Here is a 21,264-nt window from a genome sequence, read left to right as displayed (position 1 = left end):
CTAACGGAGTTACGTGTATCATTGTCATGAACATAAATAGAACTACATTTGTGCATACAGCGTGAGACTACGTCTCAGGAGGAGTGCCAATAGGGCACAGTGTCACTCAATTGACATTGCACTTTTGTTGAGCCTGATGTAACTATACCATTTCATGTCTCCTAGTAGGTTGGAGTCATCATCATTTTTTTACTTCTTTTCTACCCTCACTTATCGTTTGTCCGTCATTACATTCTGTTTTAAGTTCACTGATAGTTGAGATCATAGAATCCGGCACACTCTAGAGCTAAAATAAAATGGAACATTCTGGGCAAGGGCGGGAAATGCTGGAAGCAGTAATAGCTACGCCCAATACCATTCCCCAAACCACTTAATTCAATCCTATTTTGAATAATAAAGTGGGAGTAGGGCAAGCAAGAACGAAAGACAAAAAGATGGGATGGAAGTAGTGATTGTTTTATTTAATGGGAGGCTCACTTGAAACTAAAATTGGCTTAAAAATTACAAAAGCCTAAATTATTTCAAACAAATTTTATTTTATAATTACATGCTATGTAGATTACATGAAATAAAAACGGCACTATTTGGACATCTTGTTAAATATAACTTCTATGTACATGGACATAAGAACTTTGAAGAAAAGCGAAAATGAACTCAAGCATTTATAGTGTTACCACATACAAATACAAAACATACCGACCAAAGGCCTGTATTGTGTTATGTTCTGGTGGATTACATAATCTATTGAATTTCAATAGATTTTCCTGTCTAATTTATGACAAAATATGAAACCGGTAACTGCAGAAGAACTATAATCCGCCCATATTTATGAAGTCATCCTTCCACATTGCATTGGTCTTGAAACTTTTCACACAAGTTGGCTATTATTAGAATCTTATGCAAAGAAAACTGATTTTTCTTAAGTACAGTGTTCATGAAACAAAAGTGCAGGGTTTTAGTGCCATGCTGGGTAGCAGCAACACAGAAGAGATTGGAATTTCCAGATAAATCGGTCGATTTAAGAACATTTTTAATATTTATTTCACTATGCAGTCATCAAGTGTGCCTGAAAAACTCGCAACATTTTCAATTTGCTCTGAAACGAGCAGAAATATTACCAAAATCAGTAGATAATCCACGGTTCTCACAATCTGATAAGGCAAAGAAAAAGTCTTCCATGGTTAAGAACAGCAGCAATGTACAGAATAAAAAAAAAAAAAAGGTTTTCTCATATCATTAACACAACCACCAAAATTAGGTCTGCGGTATCATTTTACCGCATTGGTCTAATTCATTTATTACATTTTTCTTTTGTGTCAAAAAATTGAAACAATAAAACTCCATAATAAATATCCTCTTGTCTTTCCCTGGGCAGAAACAAGTTCTGGTCCATGAAAAAATAATGTATTTCTCTATGTTTTCTTAAATTTTACATACTGAAACCTACTTTTAAAGAATAGTCTTTACATATATTGAGGGTCTGTGTAGCAGACAGACGGAATAGATTCTGCAACTGACACCTATATGTTTGCCCCTACAAATGTAGTTCTCTGCAAAAAACATTTAAGCCAGTAGGCTTAAAAGACACACCCCTACAGCCCTACTAATAGAGCAAAAGGGACATTATTTCAAGTATTAGACATAAACCATAGAAGATTGTGGTTAATTTAACATTGTACAGGTTTAGAAACGGAACACCAATTTTACTCTGGCTTCCCGCTTCCTCATAAGTACTTGTCCAGCACTACCACATGCCGGTGTTTTCATTCTTCTTTACAGTATTTAGTGATGCTACTAGAAGAAAGGTGTAAAAGCTATTGAATATGATGTTTACGAGGCATTGTGCTACTTTCCATAGCATTACATTGACAGTCCAGTCTATCGCTTTTCAGATGGTTTTACTAGGGTTCCTTTAATAAAGATATAGCTGAGGAATTTTCAGAAAACTGAAGGAAATATCTCCGCACTGAAGCCTGGATGAAACAGAATCATCCTGTTCTGAAGATGCTTGCTTGACTTCACCTTTGGTTCTACTGTCAGATCACTTCTGTTGGAGAAACGGAGTGTACATTAGTGAGGCAACCATTATCTCTATACAAGCAGCAAACGCACAGAAAATAGCATATTTGAAACTGATTACATCTAATACTGGTCAAAGTCAATCGGAAATAAAGAGGAGCATCTTCCATCACAGTGTGTGGGTCTCTATGAATTGTGCTCCTATACATAGCTGAGCGACAAAGGCAGGGCTGGCCACTCTGGCACTTTTTCGGTAGGCTGCAGGACAAGGGGTTGCTTTCAATGAAGGATGGGTCGCCCTGACCAAATTGTTGTAATGGCCTCCCGCAATGCAGTATGGGAATGATCTGAACATTTTGGGTTTCAGTCCAGTCCTGAGTGATACCGGTACCAAGAAACTCTAAAAAGGACAAGCGCAACTTGTTTTCAACACTGTTGATTCACTATGTATTGCTATGGATACCCTTATCAAAAAATATACCAGCCAGGTTTAGAACAATACATCACCCTCAGCATTGTACAGTGACCAACTAGGCACAGCTATAAGTTGCCATCAGTAAATAGAAATGCATCAAATACATGTTGTGACTAATTTACTATTTCCTAGATTATGATGTCTACTCTTTTGACACAGTTGGCGTCAGTTGGTATGATAGTGTGTGCCGTGAGGCAGTTGAGGATGACATTTTGCAGCAGGGTTATTTATCTAATGTATGATGGGGGTGGAGGGAGGCGGGGGGAGGTAGCGGACACCAAATTATGCATAACTAGTAAAAACAGGCAGGATTATTTTGACCCATCCGAGATAGACACCATTTATTTGTTGAAATCTTCAATCACAAAACAAATTATGTCATAACAGAATTGAATTGCATAATTCCACTGGCATTGGCCACTGTTTCATCTATAATCTGTTTATAAAAAGTAAAGTCCTATCAGTGCCTACTGTTTTCAACCTTTAACTAACGTTTTTGCCCTTACACAAGCATTAAAATCAGGTTACATGGTGCTAAATACCCAATGGTAAGTAGCACAGATGAATAACACAATTTACTGTTCACATTTAAATATATCATGCAAACTACAACCACCGTTTCATAATCATTGGTCCCCTCTTCATGTATCAGTAGTATTGTGTTGTCAAGTATTGTCAAAGTGGAACCCAATGTCTTTAGACCACGACTTGTTTGATAATATTGTCATATTGGTCACCACATTTTATGGCCACTCGTCTTTTTCCTAGCAATAGTGCTGGTGCAACATTTTCAATCTGTTTTGGGTAGATCCTTTTCTATTGCAGTAGGACTATCATTGTGGTAAGTTCCATCTGGTCACCTGTCCTCTCTCTGACAGTGGATTCTATGTTTTGCCAAAATGCGTGCATTCCAGGGCAGGCCCATGCCAAATGTAAGAGCAGAGAAATGACAACATTCATAGATACTGTCCAATTTAACCATTGGGACTAGAGTACAGTAGGCTCTGTGTAAATATTTGCAATGTATTAATTGCCTATTTGATGTTACTTCCTTCCTTTGTTGACAGCAATATACCCACATTAAATCAGTTATTTCTCTGTATAGTTCTGTTGCCTATCTCTCACATGATTATTTTGTCCCTCCCTGACACGCCAGTAAGAACCTTTTTATACAGTCTGGTAATCAACTTCTTAGGAGAATGCTTAGCCAGGTTCATAGTCTATATTCTCCATTGTGTCCCATTATAAACTTTTAATCTCTCCCTATAATCTATAATACATCAGTGTCATTGTTGACTGCAACTTGAAGAGAACAGCTTCAACAATTGCTTGCTTCAATAGAGAGAACTGTTTTTTTAATAATGCAAAAGGGTCCTAAAATTCTTTATTGTTAGCCAAATAATTAAGCATCGCTCTCTCCTTTTCGTTGCAGACAGACTAAGAGTAGAGTCCAGTATTTCACGTACTATTTCTTAAAGCATCTCACCGTTGCCGGAAAACAATGTTCTCGAAGGTAAAGCGCCCAAAGTAATCATGTCATACAAATCATAAACCACTAACATGGAATATGGTTCTATGTTGCCATCTCGGCGTTTTAGTGAAATTTACAAACACTTGGCCTTCGCCCCCTTAGTGGCAACATTGAACTTCATTATACAGTTACCCATATACATGCCTCTCTCACCACACACATTCATGTTTAAATTTATCAAACAGATACACATATATGTACACATATATATCTATATATATATAAAATCAATGAAAAAACAGGTTTGAGGGGTGTTATAGTTAGCTGAACATTTCACTTGTACAAACCGTTGAAATTCCTCCGATATAATTAGTTGTACTAACTATAACTTGCGCGCCCGCAATCCACTGCTGATGATATCACATATTACATCATTCATGACATGGTCAGTGACAACACTGATGACATCTCAAATGACCTCACTGATGACATCATCCAGTGAATGTGGTCTGATATTTAAATACGTATTATATATATAGCAATGTGCATTGAAGACTGAGTGGATGTATAAGTGTCTGGATGGAGGATTTAGTAGCACTGTGATTGACTGTCTAAGTGACTAAATTAAAGTGTTTCTTTCTCTAAATATATGGGATAGTGATTAAACAGTGTGAATATCTATATTACTCTATTTCTTGTTGCGTAAACTATTACATAAGTTGGTCACCAGCTATGTGAAAGTCTATATTAGTATTAACTAGTTAAGTGAGTATCCAAAGATGTATAAATAGTTGATTTAGAAGGTATATGAGGTTAAGAATGTATGTGAAAACAGTTGTTTGGGTGAGTGGCTCTCTTTATGGGTGTGGTGATGAGTCAATATATTTCTCAATGATACATGTCCAACAAAGTACAAATATAAAAGGCAGTGTATGTGAAAGTTGTTTATAAATAAGTATACATAAGACTCAGTGATTGTATGAGTGACTGTATCGAAAACTGTATACTTGTAATAGTGATTTTATAACACACTAAGTATGAGTTACTATCTATATGAATCAATAAAGTGGTGTTTGTATAAGTATGTAGCTTAGTAAATGTAAGTATGATCAATTTCTTGGCATAATTGAGTAGGATGACTGCACAAGTGAATAGTATGTGTGCTGGTGTGTAATGTCGATGTAGGTGTATAAGTATATTTAATAGTATTCTATTGATCTTTGTTAGCATGTATGAGTGAATTTATATAGGTAAGTGTTTAGATGTGTGTGTAGATGTATGAATCACTAAGTGGGTTTTTAGAAATTGGTATTGGTGTGTCAATGGTTTCAAATATGGTACTCCATATATTGTAATGAGCGTTGAAAGGTTATACTAGTGTATGATAAGATGTATCAGATTGTCACGTGGATGATGTCATAAGTGATGTCATAAGTGAGGTCATCAGTGATGTCATTTGAGATGTCATCAGTGATGTCACTGAACCATGTCATGAATGATGTAATATGTGACATCATCAGCAGTGGATTGCGGGCGCGCGAGTTATACTTAGTACAACTAACTATAACGCAGGAATTTCAATGGTTTTGTACGAGTGAAATGTCCAGCTAACTGTAACACTCCGTAAACCTATGGTTTTTTCAGTGAATTTCTAAGGTTTTTAAATGCTAAATTCTAACTATAACATGTCTGAAACCTATAGTTTTTTCAGTGAATTTCAAAGGTTTTGTAAATGATAATTGTTAAATGTATTAATTGTTTTCTTGATACTGATTTACTACTTTTTTAAAACTATTTTATTAGATATTTTATTTTTAAATTAATTATGATTACATTATATATTTAAAAATATACTTTCTCAGAATGAATGAATTTAGTTTTAATACTTTGCAAATAGACAATAGACTTTTAAGTACAGTAGTTACAGTTGTTGCAATGGGCAACTCAATTTGAAACACAATACAACATTGAGCTCAATGTGAATTTCTAGTTAAATGCAATTAGTTACTTTATGGATTACTTTTCTAACAACAGGACTGCATCTTAGATTCAGTCCTGGGACTTCTCCTGTAAACAGTTGAGTAAAAGCGTTTTGGTTACAGAAGTGATTTTTAAGGAATATTATTGCATTTTAAAAGTTGACACTTTGAAATTGTTTCACATAGAATCACCAATGTTATCCTATGGGAGGAAATTCACTTAGCAGGTAAGTAGTGTTATCGTTACTTTTTCTTACTCAGTGGTGGATCCTGGATCCAGCACTGGTGCATCTCCTGTAAACAGTTGATAGAATGCGTTTAAGTCATACAGGTGATTTTTAAGGAATATTTTTAGTTTGTGAAAATAGACACCTTGGAACTTTTCTGCTGAAAACCAGACAATGGATTCCCATAGAAGGAAATACAAGTTACTGGTAAGTACGGTTAGAATTACTTTTCAGGGTCAGTGCTGGGCTAAAAGATCAAGCAGTGAGTTCTCTCCTGATAACAGGTGAGTACATTGGAATTTGTTGTTCGGATGATTTTAGGCGAATATTTTAAAGTTCCCAAACTCCACACTTAGAAGTATTTCCAAGTGAAACCAGTCAATGTTAGTCTATGGAAGGAAACTCAAGTTACTGGTAAGTATGGTTAGAATTACTTTTCCGGATCAGTACTGGGCTCAAAGATGCAGCACTGAGGTCTCGCCTAATAACAGGTGAGTAAATCGGAATTCATAGTACATCCAGTAAGCGCCACAGAGCTGCATAGCAGAGAGATGTAAAAAGGGGCACGGCCTGCACCACCTCTCTGCAACACAGCACAATGGCGCTTCCTGGAAGCACTTGGTGGGCTACTTGGCCCCCATGGTCCCTCAGGTTTGAAGTGGAATTTATTCCCCAACTTAAAACGTGCCACAGGGCGTGTTTGCACACAAACTGTCAGGCCTTGTCTCCTCCCTTCACCACTGTGTAAATGTGCCCTGTCACCATTCTAAGTTGAGAGATTAAGTCCCCTTCAATCCTAAGAGTCCCTAGGGTCTAACTAACCCACTAGGTACCGCCAGTAAGAGCCATAGATCTGCATTGCATAGAGGTGTAAAAAGGGACGTGGCCTCTGAACACCTGTCCGCAACGCAGCTCCCTGGTGCTTACTGGAGATACCGGTTGGGCTATTTGGCCCTCAGGGACCCTCAGTAGTGAAAGAGAATTAATTCGCCAACTTAAAACGCACCACAGGGCTCGTTTTCACAGTGGTAAAGGAAGGGGATGTGGCCTGAGGTGATATGTCTGCAAACACGCCCTGTGGCACGTTTTAAGTTAGAGAATTAATTCCCCCTAATTTCTGTGGGTCCCTGGAGGCCAACTAGCCCACCAGGTACCTCCAGTATGTACCAGGAGGCTGCGTTGCAGAGAGGTGTTCAGAGGCCACGCCCCTTTTTACAACACTCTGCAACGCAGCTCCGTGGCGCTTACTGGAGGTACCTGGTGGGCTAGTGGCCCCCAGGGACCTTCAGTATTGACAAGGAATTAATTCCCCAACTTAAACCGCGCCACAGGGCGTGTTTGCACACATGTGAAATCATGCCACGCCCCCGCCCCTCACCCCTGTGCAAACACGCCTGTGGCTCATTTGGGGGATTATCAGTCTATAATATGTAAACCAGAGCACAGCAGTTCAATCAACAGTTCAAATGGTTGCTTAATTTAATAGGTGCTCCCTAGGTGTCGTCTCCTTCCCTTGGGACGATTGTCATTGAAAAAATGAAGTGCGTTCAATTGAAAATTGTTTGCATCCCTGGGGGCACACCAATAAGGAAATACATCCTAATCCAATGCTTGAAAAAATGTTCATTAAGCTGAGTTGAAGATGATGAAATTCAAATTTATTGCTTCATATTTATGATTTCATTCTTGTGAATTGTATTGTTAATTCATACAATGATTCATAGTTAGTCCATGCATTATTGTTATTAGCTCCAATGCATTTCGGGCAACCGCCCTTCATCTGGGAGCATATCTACAAGAAAACAACATAATTTCTTTTTACTAATACTGTACCTGATAGGTATGTACATGCAAGTAAAACAATATCAAACGGTCAAATAATACAAAACAGTCAAAGAATCCAAAATAATCCCCAACACGGAAATGTGTGGTGTGCAAAAGGTGAAAGCGTGCTCGAAAAACATGCAATGTGGCGAAGTGCATGGTTCTCGAAAATGAGAACGGGACTTACTCTGTTTGTAGGTTCGGGTACTCGAAACGCCAGATCTAAAAAAAAAAATGGGGACGGTAAACCCGAGATAAAAAGCCATCAACAGGAATGGCTACAGTATTTGGTTGTATTGGCTGAGTTGTAAGCAATACTCACGAGTGAAGTTTGGATGTAGTAGCGTGGGCTCCGCTTTAGTTCGGAATTCCACTGTAGTTGGTTACGCGAAGTTGGCTGTCTGAATAGTGGAAATCGGTTAAGGTAAAAGGAAACTGGGTAGCGTGAGTTACGTGAATCAGTCACGTGATCTTTTTTGGGTAGTATTTTTGTGTATTATTTTCTTGTAGTTGATTTGTGTCAAATCTTGGCTGACTAGTTGTTCGAACAGGTCGATGGTTTTGTGGCTCACTGGGGCTTGATAAGTACTTACTTCCAACTCTAATTGATCCGATTTGGTGGCAGGTACAAATGATGCACTGCCACCAAATCGGATCAATTAGAGTTGGAAGTAAGTACATTCAAACTCAGAAGGAACCTGAGACTAAGGAACTTTTTTGAAAATGTATTACCCTCACAAGGAGACAAGGAACCAGACCCATTGAAGGGCTTAAAAACCACGAGTACTTATCATATCCCAGTGAGCCACAAAACCATCAACCTATTCAAACAACTAGTCAGACAAGATTTGACACAAATCAACTACAAGAAAATAATACACAAAAATACTACCCAAAAAGATTGGGATAAACTGAAGGCTTTAGCCAATAACAAAACAATCAAATGTGTCAAAGCCGATAAGGGTGGTACTCTAGTTGTCATGAATCTGGCTACGTATAACCAAAAACTCAAAGAACATATATCGGATGAGACCACCTATATGAAACTGATTGGAAATCCCACACAACAATTCATGATTATTCTGAAAGACATAGTGGAGAAAGCATTCATACAAGGTACCATAAACCAAAAAACCAAAAACTTCTTGATCAAACAAAATCCTAAGAGTCCATCTATATAGGCAGTTCCTAAAATTCATAAGCATCCGACAGATCCACCAATACGTCCCATTGTATCTACACAAGGAAGCATGCACCAACCTGTTGGACAATATCTGGACAGATATTTACAACCCATAGTTCAAACCATGACTAGCTATATCAGAGACACTACTGACTTCCTGTGTAAATTACAGGAGATACAAATTGACACCAATGAACAGTTGTGGCTATGTACAGCTGATGTGAGTTCTTTATATACTTCAATCCCACACCAGGATGGGATTGAAGCTATGGAACAAGCCATCCTTAAATTAGATGTGGCTACATCTATGCAACTATTCTTGATGGAATTAATACTGTTCACTTTGTACCAGAGCTACTTCAAACATGATGAAGATTGGTATCTGCAATTGGTGGGCACGAGCATGGGCAATTGCGCAGCTCCAGTGTACGCGAATATATTCATGGGAGATTATGAAAACAAATACATCTTGGCCAATACTGATTGGAATAGACACTTACAAATGTATGCTCGTTACATCGATGACCTATTCATCTTATGGAAAGACTCTAGGGAAAGCCTTGAACAAATGCTGATCAACTTGAACTCAATGGATCAACATATTCAATTTACCTGGACCATAGATCCCGAATCTGTAACCTTTTTAGATGTTCTTGTTGAATTACATGACAACCACATTGCGACTGACATATATCGCAAGCCTACTGACTGAAACAACGTTTTGCACTATTCTAGCTTTCACCAGGGTTCATTGAAGAGACACCTTCCAAAATCTCAAATGTTGAGAGTAAAAAGGATCACCTCTGACCCCGATAAAGCAATTTTACGTACTGAAGAAATGGCTGACAGATTTTGAGAAAGAGGATACCCAGAACATTTGATAAACTCAACCAAAGATCAAGTCAGAGCTCTGAATCGCTCAGATTTGCTACAACCAACAACGAAATTACAATGTGATAGGACAGTGATTGTGTCCAAGTTCTCTAATGTCAGTCCCATGTTCAAAAACATCATACTGAAACATTGGCCAATGTTAAAACTAGAACCCGATTTTAAAGGTATCTTTGATCATCAACCTTTATTCGCCTACACACGAGGTAAAAATTTGGGAGAAATTCTACAACAGCAAAGAAATGTAACTGACACCCCGACACGAGGTACCAGACCATGCAGTAATTGCAATAATTGCAATAATATAATTCCGGGAAACAAGGTGATGCACCCTATGAAGGGCCAAGAGACTACGCTCAACGTCACTGCCACTTGTGACACGACTAATGCTGTTTACCTATTGAAGTGCCCTTGTGGTAAAGTATAAATAAGTAAAACTGAGCGTAAATTGAAAACCCGTCTCAATGAACACAAATCTAACATTAGGACATAGAACCTGAAATCGTCAGTAGCACACCATTTCATAGAGATGAACCATAATATTTCCCAACTTAAGTTTATGGTACTAGAAGTTGTCCAAAAATTTGAAGGAAGAGACAATAATAAACATCTACTTCATCGAGAGAATTATTGGATTTATAAACCTAATGCCATCAAGCCACATGGACTCAATGATCGCATAGAATTTTCTTGTTATCTATAATATAGTAGTCACTTTAGTCAACACATTGTTTTTAATCTCCAGTAGCCCAATTTGAGGGCACCCCCAGTTCTGTACATTTACCTGATCGTGTCTTCTAAACCTAAATGCATTTTAATTCATTTTCCTGAATTTATGTTTGTTTATTATTTATTCTTCTGTTTTTTCCCATTTCATTAACCTAACACACAGCATATTACTTCGTTCACCAATTCATTTCACCCACCCCCTCACCCTAACATGTCAGTATCGCCGACTCATTCGACAGTCCACTTTCTATTCCCCTGAACCATTCCGCTCACGTGACTGATTCACGTAACTCACGCTATCCCGTTTCCTTTTACCTTAACTGTTTTCCACTATTCGGACAGCCAACTTCGCGTAACCAACTACAGTGGGATTAACTCCCCTTGAATACTGAGGGTCCCTTGGGTGCAACTTGCCCGGCAAGTACCTTCAGTAAGTGCCACGAAGCTGCGTTGCAGAGTGTTGTAAAAAGGGGCGTGGCCTCAGAACATCTCTCTGCAATGCAGCTCCCTGGCGCATACTGGAGGTACCTGGTGGGATAGTTGGCCCCCAGGGACCCCCCGTATTCAAGAGAAATTTGTTCCCCCTCTGCAAACACAGCGCGTTTGCAGAGTGGTGCAATGAGGGGGTGTGGCCTCCATCTGCGATCCCGTTTTTTTTTTTTTTTTTTTTAAGAAGGAGGGCTGTGTAGCTCTTCTTTTTTATCATTTTTTGGCCCTGGGGACCCCATCCCCCAGGGCCTGCCCCCTAATTTTTATTTTTTAATTTAAAAAATGTGGAAGGGGGCTGCGTGGCCCCCCTCCTGAGGCCTTAATTGGCCCCGGGGACCCCATCCCCGAGGTATGGCCTGTTTCTTTTTTAAACTTTTGGGGAGGGGGCCGCGTGGTCCCCCTTCAAGTGGCCCCAGGGACCCCATCCCCCAGGGCCGTCTTTTCTATTTTATTTTATTTTTTACTTTTGGGGAGGGGGCCGGAGGGGCTGGCCCTCTCCGTTGGGGGCCCCCAATCCCCCCACGGTGCCGCCGGCTCCCTGCCCCCTGCGGGAGCCGGCATTGCTTTTCCACATGAGGAGCAGCTAACATGCTGCTCCCCATATGAAAAAGCAATCTGCTTTGCTATTTGCAGGAGAGAGCAGGTTTCCTGCCCTGTCATTGCAAACGGCAGTGTCCTGGGGGTGGGCACCCCAGGACACTACAGGAGCCGGCCCTGGGGGGTGGCGGTCCCCAGGGCCCTCGAGGGCCCCCCTCCCACCATGTCAAAAGCCCCGGGGGTGGTGGTCCCCGGTGCTTAAGGGTCCATGATGGACCCCAAATTTAAAACTTAGTGCCCCGGGGAGGTGGCGGTCCCTGGGGCGTGTGAGGGGGCTTGAGCCCCCCATACAGGATACACATATTTTTAAATAAAGCCTCGTGGGATGGTGGTCCCCGGGGCTGCAGGGGGCCATGAGCCCCCCACCATTCATTATTTTTAAGCCCCGGGGTGTGGCGTTCCCCGAGGCTGGGGGGGCCCGAGAGCCCCCCCAACAAAGAAGTAGAAGCCCCTGGGGTGGCGGTCCCCGGGGCTGGGGGGGCCTGAGAGCCCCCCCAACCAATATTAACAAGCCCCGGGGGTGGCGGTCCCCGGGACTAAGGGGGCCTGAGAGCCCCCACACAATTAAAATACAGCTCGTGCACGGCAGGGTGTGGGTAGGCTTTGCTTAGGGTATGTAGACCCTCCGAGCCCATAGATATATATGTACTTTTAACTGTCATTTTCTCAGGAACTACTGAATGGATTTACACCAAATAAGCAAAAGGCACGAGTCTAAACCAAGGACTACCTCTTTGCCAAATTTGGTGTAATTCCGTTCAGCAGTTCGGGCTGCAGCTGCGGCTAAAGGTCCTATGGGAAATTGCATAGGGGAAAACGCGTTTTGGGACCCCCCCCTTTTTTCTCGGCCCCCGCTTGATGAATCATCGTGAAGCTTTCAGGATAGGAGCGGACCGGAGCTGGCCAAAACTTCAAAAAATTTCATGCAGATTTGTCAACCGGCGCCAAAGTTATTCCAAATAGAATGTTGCGGATTTCCTATGGATAATAGGTTCTAACTTTAACTACCTACTGGCGACCGCCAGTAGAGAGAGAGATATATGTTAGACCTGGAACCTTGGCGTGAGTCTCCCTTCCACTTTATGCTGATGTGCCTCATACGTTTTGCTGGTGTTAACTGCTCAGGGCACTGTGCCACTGCCAATCAGTGCCACAGTGCAAGTGCTCCCTATGAAAAGTGTATACATTGATTGGTGTCCATGATTGGCTTACTTGGTTTACTGTCAGTCCCCAGTAAAGTGCACCAGGAGCCAGGGCTTGTAAATACAAATGCTGCTGGTGGGCTTGCAGCACTGGTTGTGCCACCCACAGAAGCGGCCTAGTAAAATGTGTCTAGAGTCTGCCATTGCAGAACCTGCATGCAGTCTGGTACTGTCACGCTGACTGTGCAAGTGCACCTACTTGCCAGTGCCTAAACCTTCCCTTTACTTCATGTGAGTCAACCCTCTGGTAGGCCACTCTGGTCTTTGTAGTGCTCAGTGTAGCGCTGAAAGAGCGGTTCCTGAACGCCGTGCAGAGCAGTAAGCGGCGTCAGTTGGAACAGCAGGACCGTTCATCAAAGGGAAGACTGGCTGAAATATGGGGATTTTCGATTCAGCAAACCCACTACAGGATTTTAAACTCTAAAAGAGACAGAGTAACACACTATGTGAATACTAGCACTACAATGAGCACTACAAAGACCAGAGTGCCCTGAAGCCACACCCCCTAAGGCGTCACTACAAAGCGCTGAAAATACTGCGCAAAATTGCATTGCTTCGCCTCCTGATGACACCAGTGATCAAGGGCTGACAGAGCCTGAAACGCGTCCGGACTAAAAATGTGTCTGTTGGAAGATTCTGTGTTTTAATTGCCACCTTTGAAGAATAAAAGGTCAACACTGCTGGTTGGGGAATGCTTCAAGCGTTCAGCAGCAGCATATGGATTATATATTTAGAGCAAAGCGTCCTTTGCGGGGGGAGCGTCTATATGCTGGTGCCGGTGGCGAGGTAAGAACAGCCTCGCGGTAATTTTGCAACAACAAAAACCTTCTATTACGAAGACACCGCACTCCTCTTGAAGTTTTTAAGTTCTTATTTATTGACCTACGCGTTTCGAACCAAACGGTTCCTGGTCACGGTACCGTGACCAGGAACTGTTTGGTTTGAAACATGTAGGTGGAAGATCACAGGTCAGTAAATAAGAACTTAAAAACTTCAAGAGGGGTGCGGTGTCTTCGTAATAGAAGGCTTTTGTTGTTGCAAAAAAATAAAATAAAAAATAATTATATATATATATATATATATATATATATATATATATATATATATATATTTATATTACCTACTGGCGGTCGCCAGTAGGTATATATAGTTAGGATTTTTTCTCTATGGGATTTTTGAAAATTCTATGTCTAATAACTTTGGCGTTTGTGGACGGAATTGGCTGAAATTTTCAGGAAAATGGAACATTTTGTTTCTGAGCAGCCCCTGACAATTTGGGGGGCTTTCATCAAGGGGGGCCGAGAAAAAAGGGGGGTCCCAAAACGCGTTTTTCCCATGTTAATTTCCATAGGGCGGTTGGCCTCACTTTTAGCTCGAACGGCTGAATGGATTTGCACGAAACTTGGCAAAATTGTAGGGACTGTTAGCCCGATGTGCCTTTGCTAGGTCTCAATATATGTGCTCCAGTGGATTTTGAGTAATTTAGGTTCAAAAAAAGATATATATCTGGGCGGAGCCTAACCACACATCTGATCTGATTGGCTGTCAGCACTTCATCCAAGAAGTGTTGGCAGCCATCTTGGGACCAATATACATGATAGCACCTCATTAAAAAGCATTGTAGTTAATAGAGGGTTTTAGGACTTTAGTTACATTATAAATCATTTGTTGATGGTACCATACTCGTTTTAGGAATTGTGGTGGGTTCTAAGGTGATTTTACCATGTGAAAAAACCTTCTGCTGTGATATCATGAATATTGTTTGAAAGAAAACTAATATCTCATGATTTTCCCACAGTGGTTTGGAAGGGGATCTATAAGCTAAACTGAAAGCATATTTTCTGTAAATTCACATTATCTTTCTCAGTCATGTGAAAATGAAGTCTGACATTCTCAGTAAAACATGTACATCCAACAAGGACAGAGACTGTCAGTTGATTCCTTTGTGTTCTACTGCAGCCCCCTAGAGTGTTCTAAAGAACAACTAGAGCGCTAACAGTCCTACTTATTACAAAGGTATGGCACACCTGAAGCCATCTTGATTGGAATAAAGTGGTAACTCTTAAAACATTTCATTTAAAAAGAAACATGAGGGGGTATATTTTGCCATAGAAAGTATGATTAGTGCTGCAGAATGAAAAATTAGGGCACATTTTGAGTGACTTCTCAAATCCTTTTCTATTTCATTAAAACATTCTGACATGCAGTCTCCCAAAATGGCCACCAGAGACAAAAGAGCCCAAATGTAGCCCAAATATCACCCAGATGTAGCCCAAGTATAGCCCAATGACAGAATGTCCCAGAGTGTTCTAAAGAACAACTAGAGCGCTAACAGTCCTACTTATAACAAAGGTATGGCACACCTGAAGCCATCTTGATTGGAATAAAGTGGTAACTCTTAAAACATTTAATTTAAAAAGAAACAACATGAGGGGGTATATTTTGCCATAGAAAGTATGATTAGTGCTGCAGAATGAAAAATTAGGGCACATTTTGAGTGACTTCTCAAATCCTTTTCTATTTCATTAAAACATTCTGACATGCAGTCTCCCAAAATGGCCACCAGAGACAAAAGAGCCCAAATGTAGCCCAAATATCACCCAGATGTAGCCCAAGTATAGCCCAATGACAATGTCCCAGAGTGTTCTAAAGAACAACTAGAGCGCTAACAGTCCTACTTATTACAAAGGTATGGCACACCTGAAGCCATCTTGATTGGAATAAAGTGGTAACTCTTAAAACACTTAATTTAAAAAGGAACAAAATAAGGGGGTATATTTTGCCATATGAATTATGATTAGTGCTGCAGAAAGAAAAATTAGGGCACATTTTGAGTGACTTCTCAAACCCTCTTCAATTTCATAAAAAAATTCTGACATACAGTCTCCCAAGATGGCCACCAGAGACAAAAGAGCCTAAATGTAGCCCAAATATCACCCAGATGTACCCCAAGTATAGCCCAATGACAGAATGTCCCAGAGTGTTCTAAAGAACAACTAGAGCGCTAACAGTCTTACTTATGACAAAAGTATGGCACACCAGAAGCCATCTTGATTGGAATGAAGTGGTAAGTCTGAAAACACTCAATTTAAAAAGGAACAACATGAGGGGGTTAATTGTGCCATAGAAAGTATGATTAGTGCTTCAGAAAGAAAAATTAGGGATCATTTTGAGTGACTTCTCAAATCCTCTTCTATTTCATTAAAAAAATTCTGACATGCAGACTGAAACATGCACTTTGAATACCAGCAGCAGACGTCCCTGGTGAGCAGTAGCTTTACTACAGTGATCTAATGTGCAACTAGAGTGCTAACATTCAGAATTTATGGCAAATGTGTGACACATCTGAATGCCTTCTTGATGGAACCAAAGTAAACAAGCATTGAAAATGCAATAGATCTCGCCCTCGTTTAAGTTAAAGCCATTCTGTTTGTAATGAGGTGGCTTTTTAGCTTTGCTTTTATTAGTGTTTTTTCAACTTTCATGTAAATAACATGCATCTGTATGCATATAAGTATATGTATGCATGCATTTATGTTTGTATTTATATAGATATACAGATGATATATGTTTATATATGTATGTATATATATATATTCACTGAAAAAACCATAGGCTATAGACCATATATAGTTAGGAATTAGCATTTACAAAACCTTGAAAATTCACTGAAAAAACCATAGGTTATAGACCATATATAGTTAGGAATTAGCATTTACAAAACCTTGAAAACTCACTGAAAAAACCATAGGTTATAGACCATATATAGTTAGGAATTCGCATTTACAAAACCTTATTTTACTCACACAAAACGATTGAAATTCCATATATAGTTAGTTGCACTAACTATATATCGCGCACCCGCAATCCACTGCTGATGATGTCACATATTACATCATTCATGACATGGTCAGTGACATCACTGATGACATCACTGATGACATCTCAAATGACATCACTGATGACATCACTGATGACAACATCCAGTGACTGTATGTTTCTGTAAAGTTAAAATATGTCTTAGATATTGAAGAATGAGTGGATGTATAAGTGTCTGGATGAAGGATTTAGTAGGTGCATGACTGACTGTATGAGTGAGTGATTAAATGTGTCTCACTGAGTGCATGGGTTAGTGACTAAACTGTCTTAATTTGTGCATCATTATGTCTGTTGTTCTGTAAACTGTTGCATGTGTTGATAAGTAGCTATATGAGTAACTATATGGGTTATTGATTGGTTGCCCAAGTATTTGTATGGGAGACTGAGTGTGTGTGTGGGTGGCTGGGAGGTGTATGACTCTGTGCATAGATGTGTGAGCAGTTGATTCACTAGATGTATGGTTTCAAAAGTGCATGTGGAAACAGCTGTATGGGCGGTTGACTGTGTGCATGAGTGTATTGGTGAGTGAATGGATATCTCAGTGCTACATGTCAAAGTAAGTACACAGTACATGTGAGAGTTGACATATATAAATAACTGTGCATAAGAGCCAGTGAATGTGTGAGTGGCTGTATGGATCATTGTGAACTTGTATCAGGGATTGTATAAGAGAGTAAATATGTGTTAGTATATGTTTGAATAAGTAAAGTTTGTATAACTGTATAGTTGAGGAAATGGAGGTGTGATTGATTCTTTGCATGACTGACTAGGTGTGTGAGTAACTCCATGGATGAGTGACAGTCTGTGAGTGTCTGTTTACACTGATTGTATCTAAGGTTATAGACCTTAGAGTCTGAAGAGGTTCATCGTATCATCACATGAATGATATCATCAGTGATGTGATCAGTAATGTCAAATGAGATGTCATCAGTGATGTCATCAGTGATGTCATTTGAGATGTCATTTGAGATGTCATCAGTGATGTCACTGACCATGTCATGAATGATGTAATATGTGACATCATCAGCAGTGGATTGCGGGTGCGCGATATATAGTTAGTGCAACTAACTATATATGGAATTTCAATCGTTTTGTGTGAGTAAAATAAGGTTTTGTAAATGCGAATTCCTAACTATATATGGTCTATAACCTATGTTTTTTTCAGTGAATATATATATATATATTACCTACTGGCGGTCGCCAGTAGGTATATATAGTTAGGATTTTTTCTCTATGGGATTTTTGAAAATTCTATGTCTAATAACTGGCGTTTGTGGACGGAATTGGCTGAAATTTTCAGGAAAATGGCACATTTTGTTTCTGAGCAGCCCCTGAAAATTTGGGGGGGTTTCGTCAAGGGGGGCCGAGAAAAAAGGGGGGTCCCAAAACGCGTTTTTAACATTGAGTTTTCCATACGACGGTTGGCCTCACTTTTAGCTCGAACGGCTGAATGGATTTGCACGAAACTTGGCAAAATTGTAGGGACTGTTAGCCCGATGTGCCTTTGCTAGGTCTCAATATATGTGCTCCAGTGGATTTCGAGAAATTAACGTTTTAAAAAACTGATATATCTGTGACAGCGCTCCGGGTAGCGCTCCGGTTCGCGTATTTGACGCGTAACGGAACTTCGCGAAGCAAAGCTGATTGGCTCTCCGGTGTCTGTCAACATTCTAAACAGTCCGGAGCGGCCGCCATCTTGTCTTTCGGTAAGATCGAGAGACAAGAGGAGGGCAAAACAAAGGGGGAAATTACCATAAGGGGGCATAGTAGATCCTCCCTGACCCCCTAGGTTTGATGTGGAGGCTTTAAAAGGGCCCCGCGGGGCAAAAATAAAAAATAAAAATTGTTTTTTTCGCGCGGTTAGCTGCCGCTACGCGAACCGGGTAGCGAACCGGGAAGCGAACATAAGTGAAAATTAGTGAAAAAAGGTACATTCGAAATTTTGAAAGAGTAATTATAGTTAAGGTAGCTCTGAAAAGAGCTTTTTGGTTCTGTGTAAGTTCTAGGTACTTATAAGTATGTACCAATACACAGTCTTAAATTTTGTATGAAAACTCTGTTCCCCCCATCTGAGAAGTGCGCGCCATCTCCTCTGTAGATATCTTGCATGTAGTAACGCAAGTTATTGTTGTAGATGCAGCCCATTCCATGGTCTCTCATGTAAGCTGAAACAGACCTATTTACATGCTTTCTCGATTTCTCAATTTGTGGACAAAATTGATTGGACCACCTCCATTTTTGTCTTTGGCATATATTGGAATATACCAAGGCAGTTTGAGGAAAAAGTGCCATCAATTGCTCAAAGGTGTCTTTTAAGAGCATTTCCAGACCTACCCCAGTCAAAGTGCCCAAATCATTTCCTCCACAGTGCACTATTATGAGGTCAGGTTTTGGCAAATGCAAAAAGGTTTTCACCAATGGTATCAATTGGTGACATCTCAATCCTCTTTGCCCAATCCATTTGATTTTCACATTTTGTAAATTGAGGTTGTGTAAATTTCTGTTATCAGCATACCTGTGAGCCCAGTGGATGTAGTTATGTCCAAGGATCCAGACAGAAAACATGGTGAGAGGAGGTTCTGTTGCAGTCAGATGAAGTGTGTGAATGAAATGGCAGTTGAAACAGTAGGAGTTTGTAAAGAAAAAAAACTATGGAGTTTGAGTGCTAATGATTCATTAGCAGTGATTGGTGGATTTCCATTGCTGAAAACAGAAAGTTAGGGTGCATGGATGTGTTCTTTGAAAGATGTAATTTGAATGGTTAATAAAAAATGATTTTAAGAAACACTGCAGTGGATTAGCAGGTGTACTGAGAGTTCAGAGTTCATTTGAAACATTGTTGTGTGAACTTGTAAACCTGAGAGGTCTGTCAGGAGCTAGTTGCTATGGAAAAAGGACAGAAAGGGCAGAGGGGGGAAGGGTGTTGATTTGAAAAAAGTGAGGCAAGAGTTTTGATTGGGTGACATTAGAGATATGTTTCATGAATATCAGCATTTTTGTGCCTTTCTTGGTTGCAGCCTCTGGAGTGCATACCTTTTGCTCTGCTAAAGAAAAATTGGTGTGTTTCTGAGACTGTTTTGAAATTCAAAAAGCATTTGCTAAGGTGAGATATGGTTCCTTTACTTTAGAATGAGACGAGTATGCTTTTTGGAGAAAATAAGGAAGCCAGCTGTGCATTTAAAATGATGTTTTGTGTCAAGTGTTTGCATTATGTTTTCCAAGAAGATTTTGCTGCTTTTACAAATTGTAATTGGAGATAATGTGGAGTATTAGTACTGAGAAGGTGTGCAGAGAGAACGGGGGAGGTCAGAGAGGGGGGGTGTTCGTAGCGCCAGGGAGACACGCTGGGGACCGGCGAGGGGCAGAGGGGCCATAGCGCTTTCAAAATGGCTGCTGCTTGCTAGAGCGAACGTGCCTGAGTGGGGACAAGGTGGCGCCGATTATGTTGACATCGCAAACCAGATTTTAACACTTAGACATGAAAGTGAAAACTGCACCATTGCTCCCCCCCCCCCGACTGACACCCTCCTTTGCCTCAGCTTGGATCATCATTTGCTAAAGTGTTCAAAGACCCCACCGTGAGTATAAGCACAACCGGGGCCTTACTGCACACCCAAATACGTCCCCATGTGTGTTTGGCCATTTCTAGTCACTTTCCCCGTGGTGCAAGGTCCTTGTAAATACACCCCCAGGTGTGCTTGGCAAATTTTGATTTTGATTGTTTGAGTTACATAGCCATGTTAAAAGTGATGGAAAAAAGGTGCAAGGGCCTTAAAAAACGTTTTCATGTGTATTAGGGCATTTTAAGTCACTTCCTCATGAATGTAGGTATATAATTGTTTTACATAAAAGGTTTAAAAACGTTTTTTGAAATCAATTAGGATTCTTGATATGTACTGCTAGTGTTTCATAGGTTGTTTGGGGCATATTTACAAGGCTTTTGAGTCCCTTTGATGTTATTTTTCCCATTTTAATTTAAGACATTTCCCCGTGGTGCAAGGTCCTTGTAAATACGCCCCCATGTGTGCTTGGCTAATTTAAGTACTGATAGGGTGTCCACACCTTTTCGTCATCCTGAATCAATCATTTAAAGTGTTAGGGGCAGATTTATGATGGCTGTGCGCCTCTTTTGTGCTGCTGTTGCGTCACTTTTATAATGCAGCAGTGATTTACAAGATGTATCATGTTGCAAGATAGCAGCCGCGGGTCGTGGAGGGAGTTACGGTGGGGCGGGGAGGGGCAGGGTGGAGGGACTTAAACACTGGCATATGGATTATTGCAGGTAAGTACACAATTTAA

The 21,264-nt window shown here is 40.4% G+C and overlaps 1 protein-coding gene across 2 annotated transcripts in view; it reads right to left on the bottom strand.

Annotated features, from left to right (window-relative positions):
* Nucleotides 1-516: 516 nt before the first annotated feature.
* Nucleotides 517-21,264, bottom strand: part of MAP7 (microtubule associated protein 7) — an 810,320-nt gene continuing 789,572 nt past the window's right edge. For both annotated transcript variants that reach the window (XM_086927406.1, XM_086927405.1), the window contains one exon: nt 517-2,047. In XM_086927406.1, coding sequence (XP_086783532.1) covers nt 2,037-2,047 — 11 coding nt within the window. In that variant the 3' untranslated portion in view covers nt 517-2,036. The remainder of the gene's footprint in view (nt 2,048-21,264) is intronic.

This window comes from Lissotriton vulgaris, chromosome 6, assembly GCF_964263255.1.
Source record: "Lissotriton vulgaris chromosome 6, aLisVul1.2, whole genome shotgun sequence".
Classification (NCBI taxonomy): Eukaryota; Metazoa; Chordata; class Amphibia; order Caudata; family Salamandridae; genus Lissotriton; species Lissotriton vulgaris.
The sequence above is the reverse complement of the archived record's forward strand: the minus strand, read 5'-3'. Positions and strand labels throughout refer to the sequence as shown.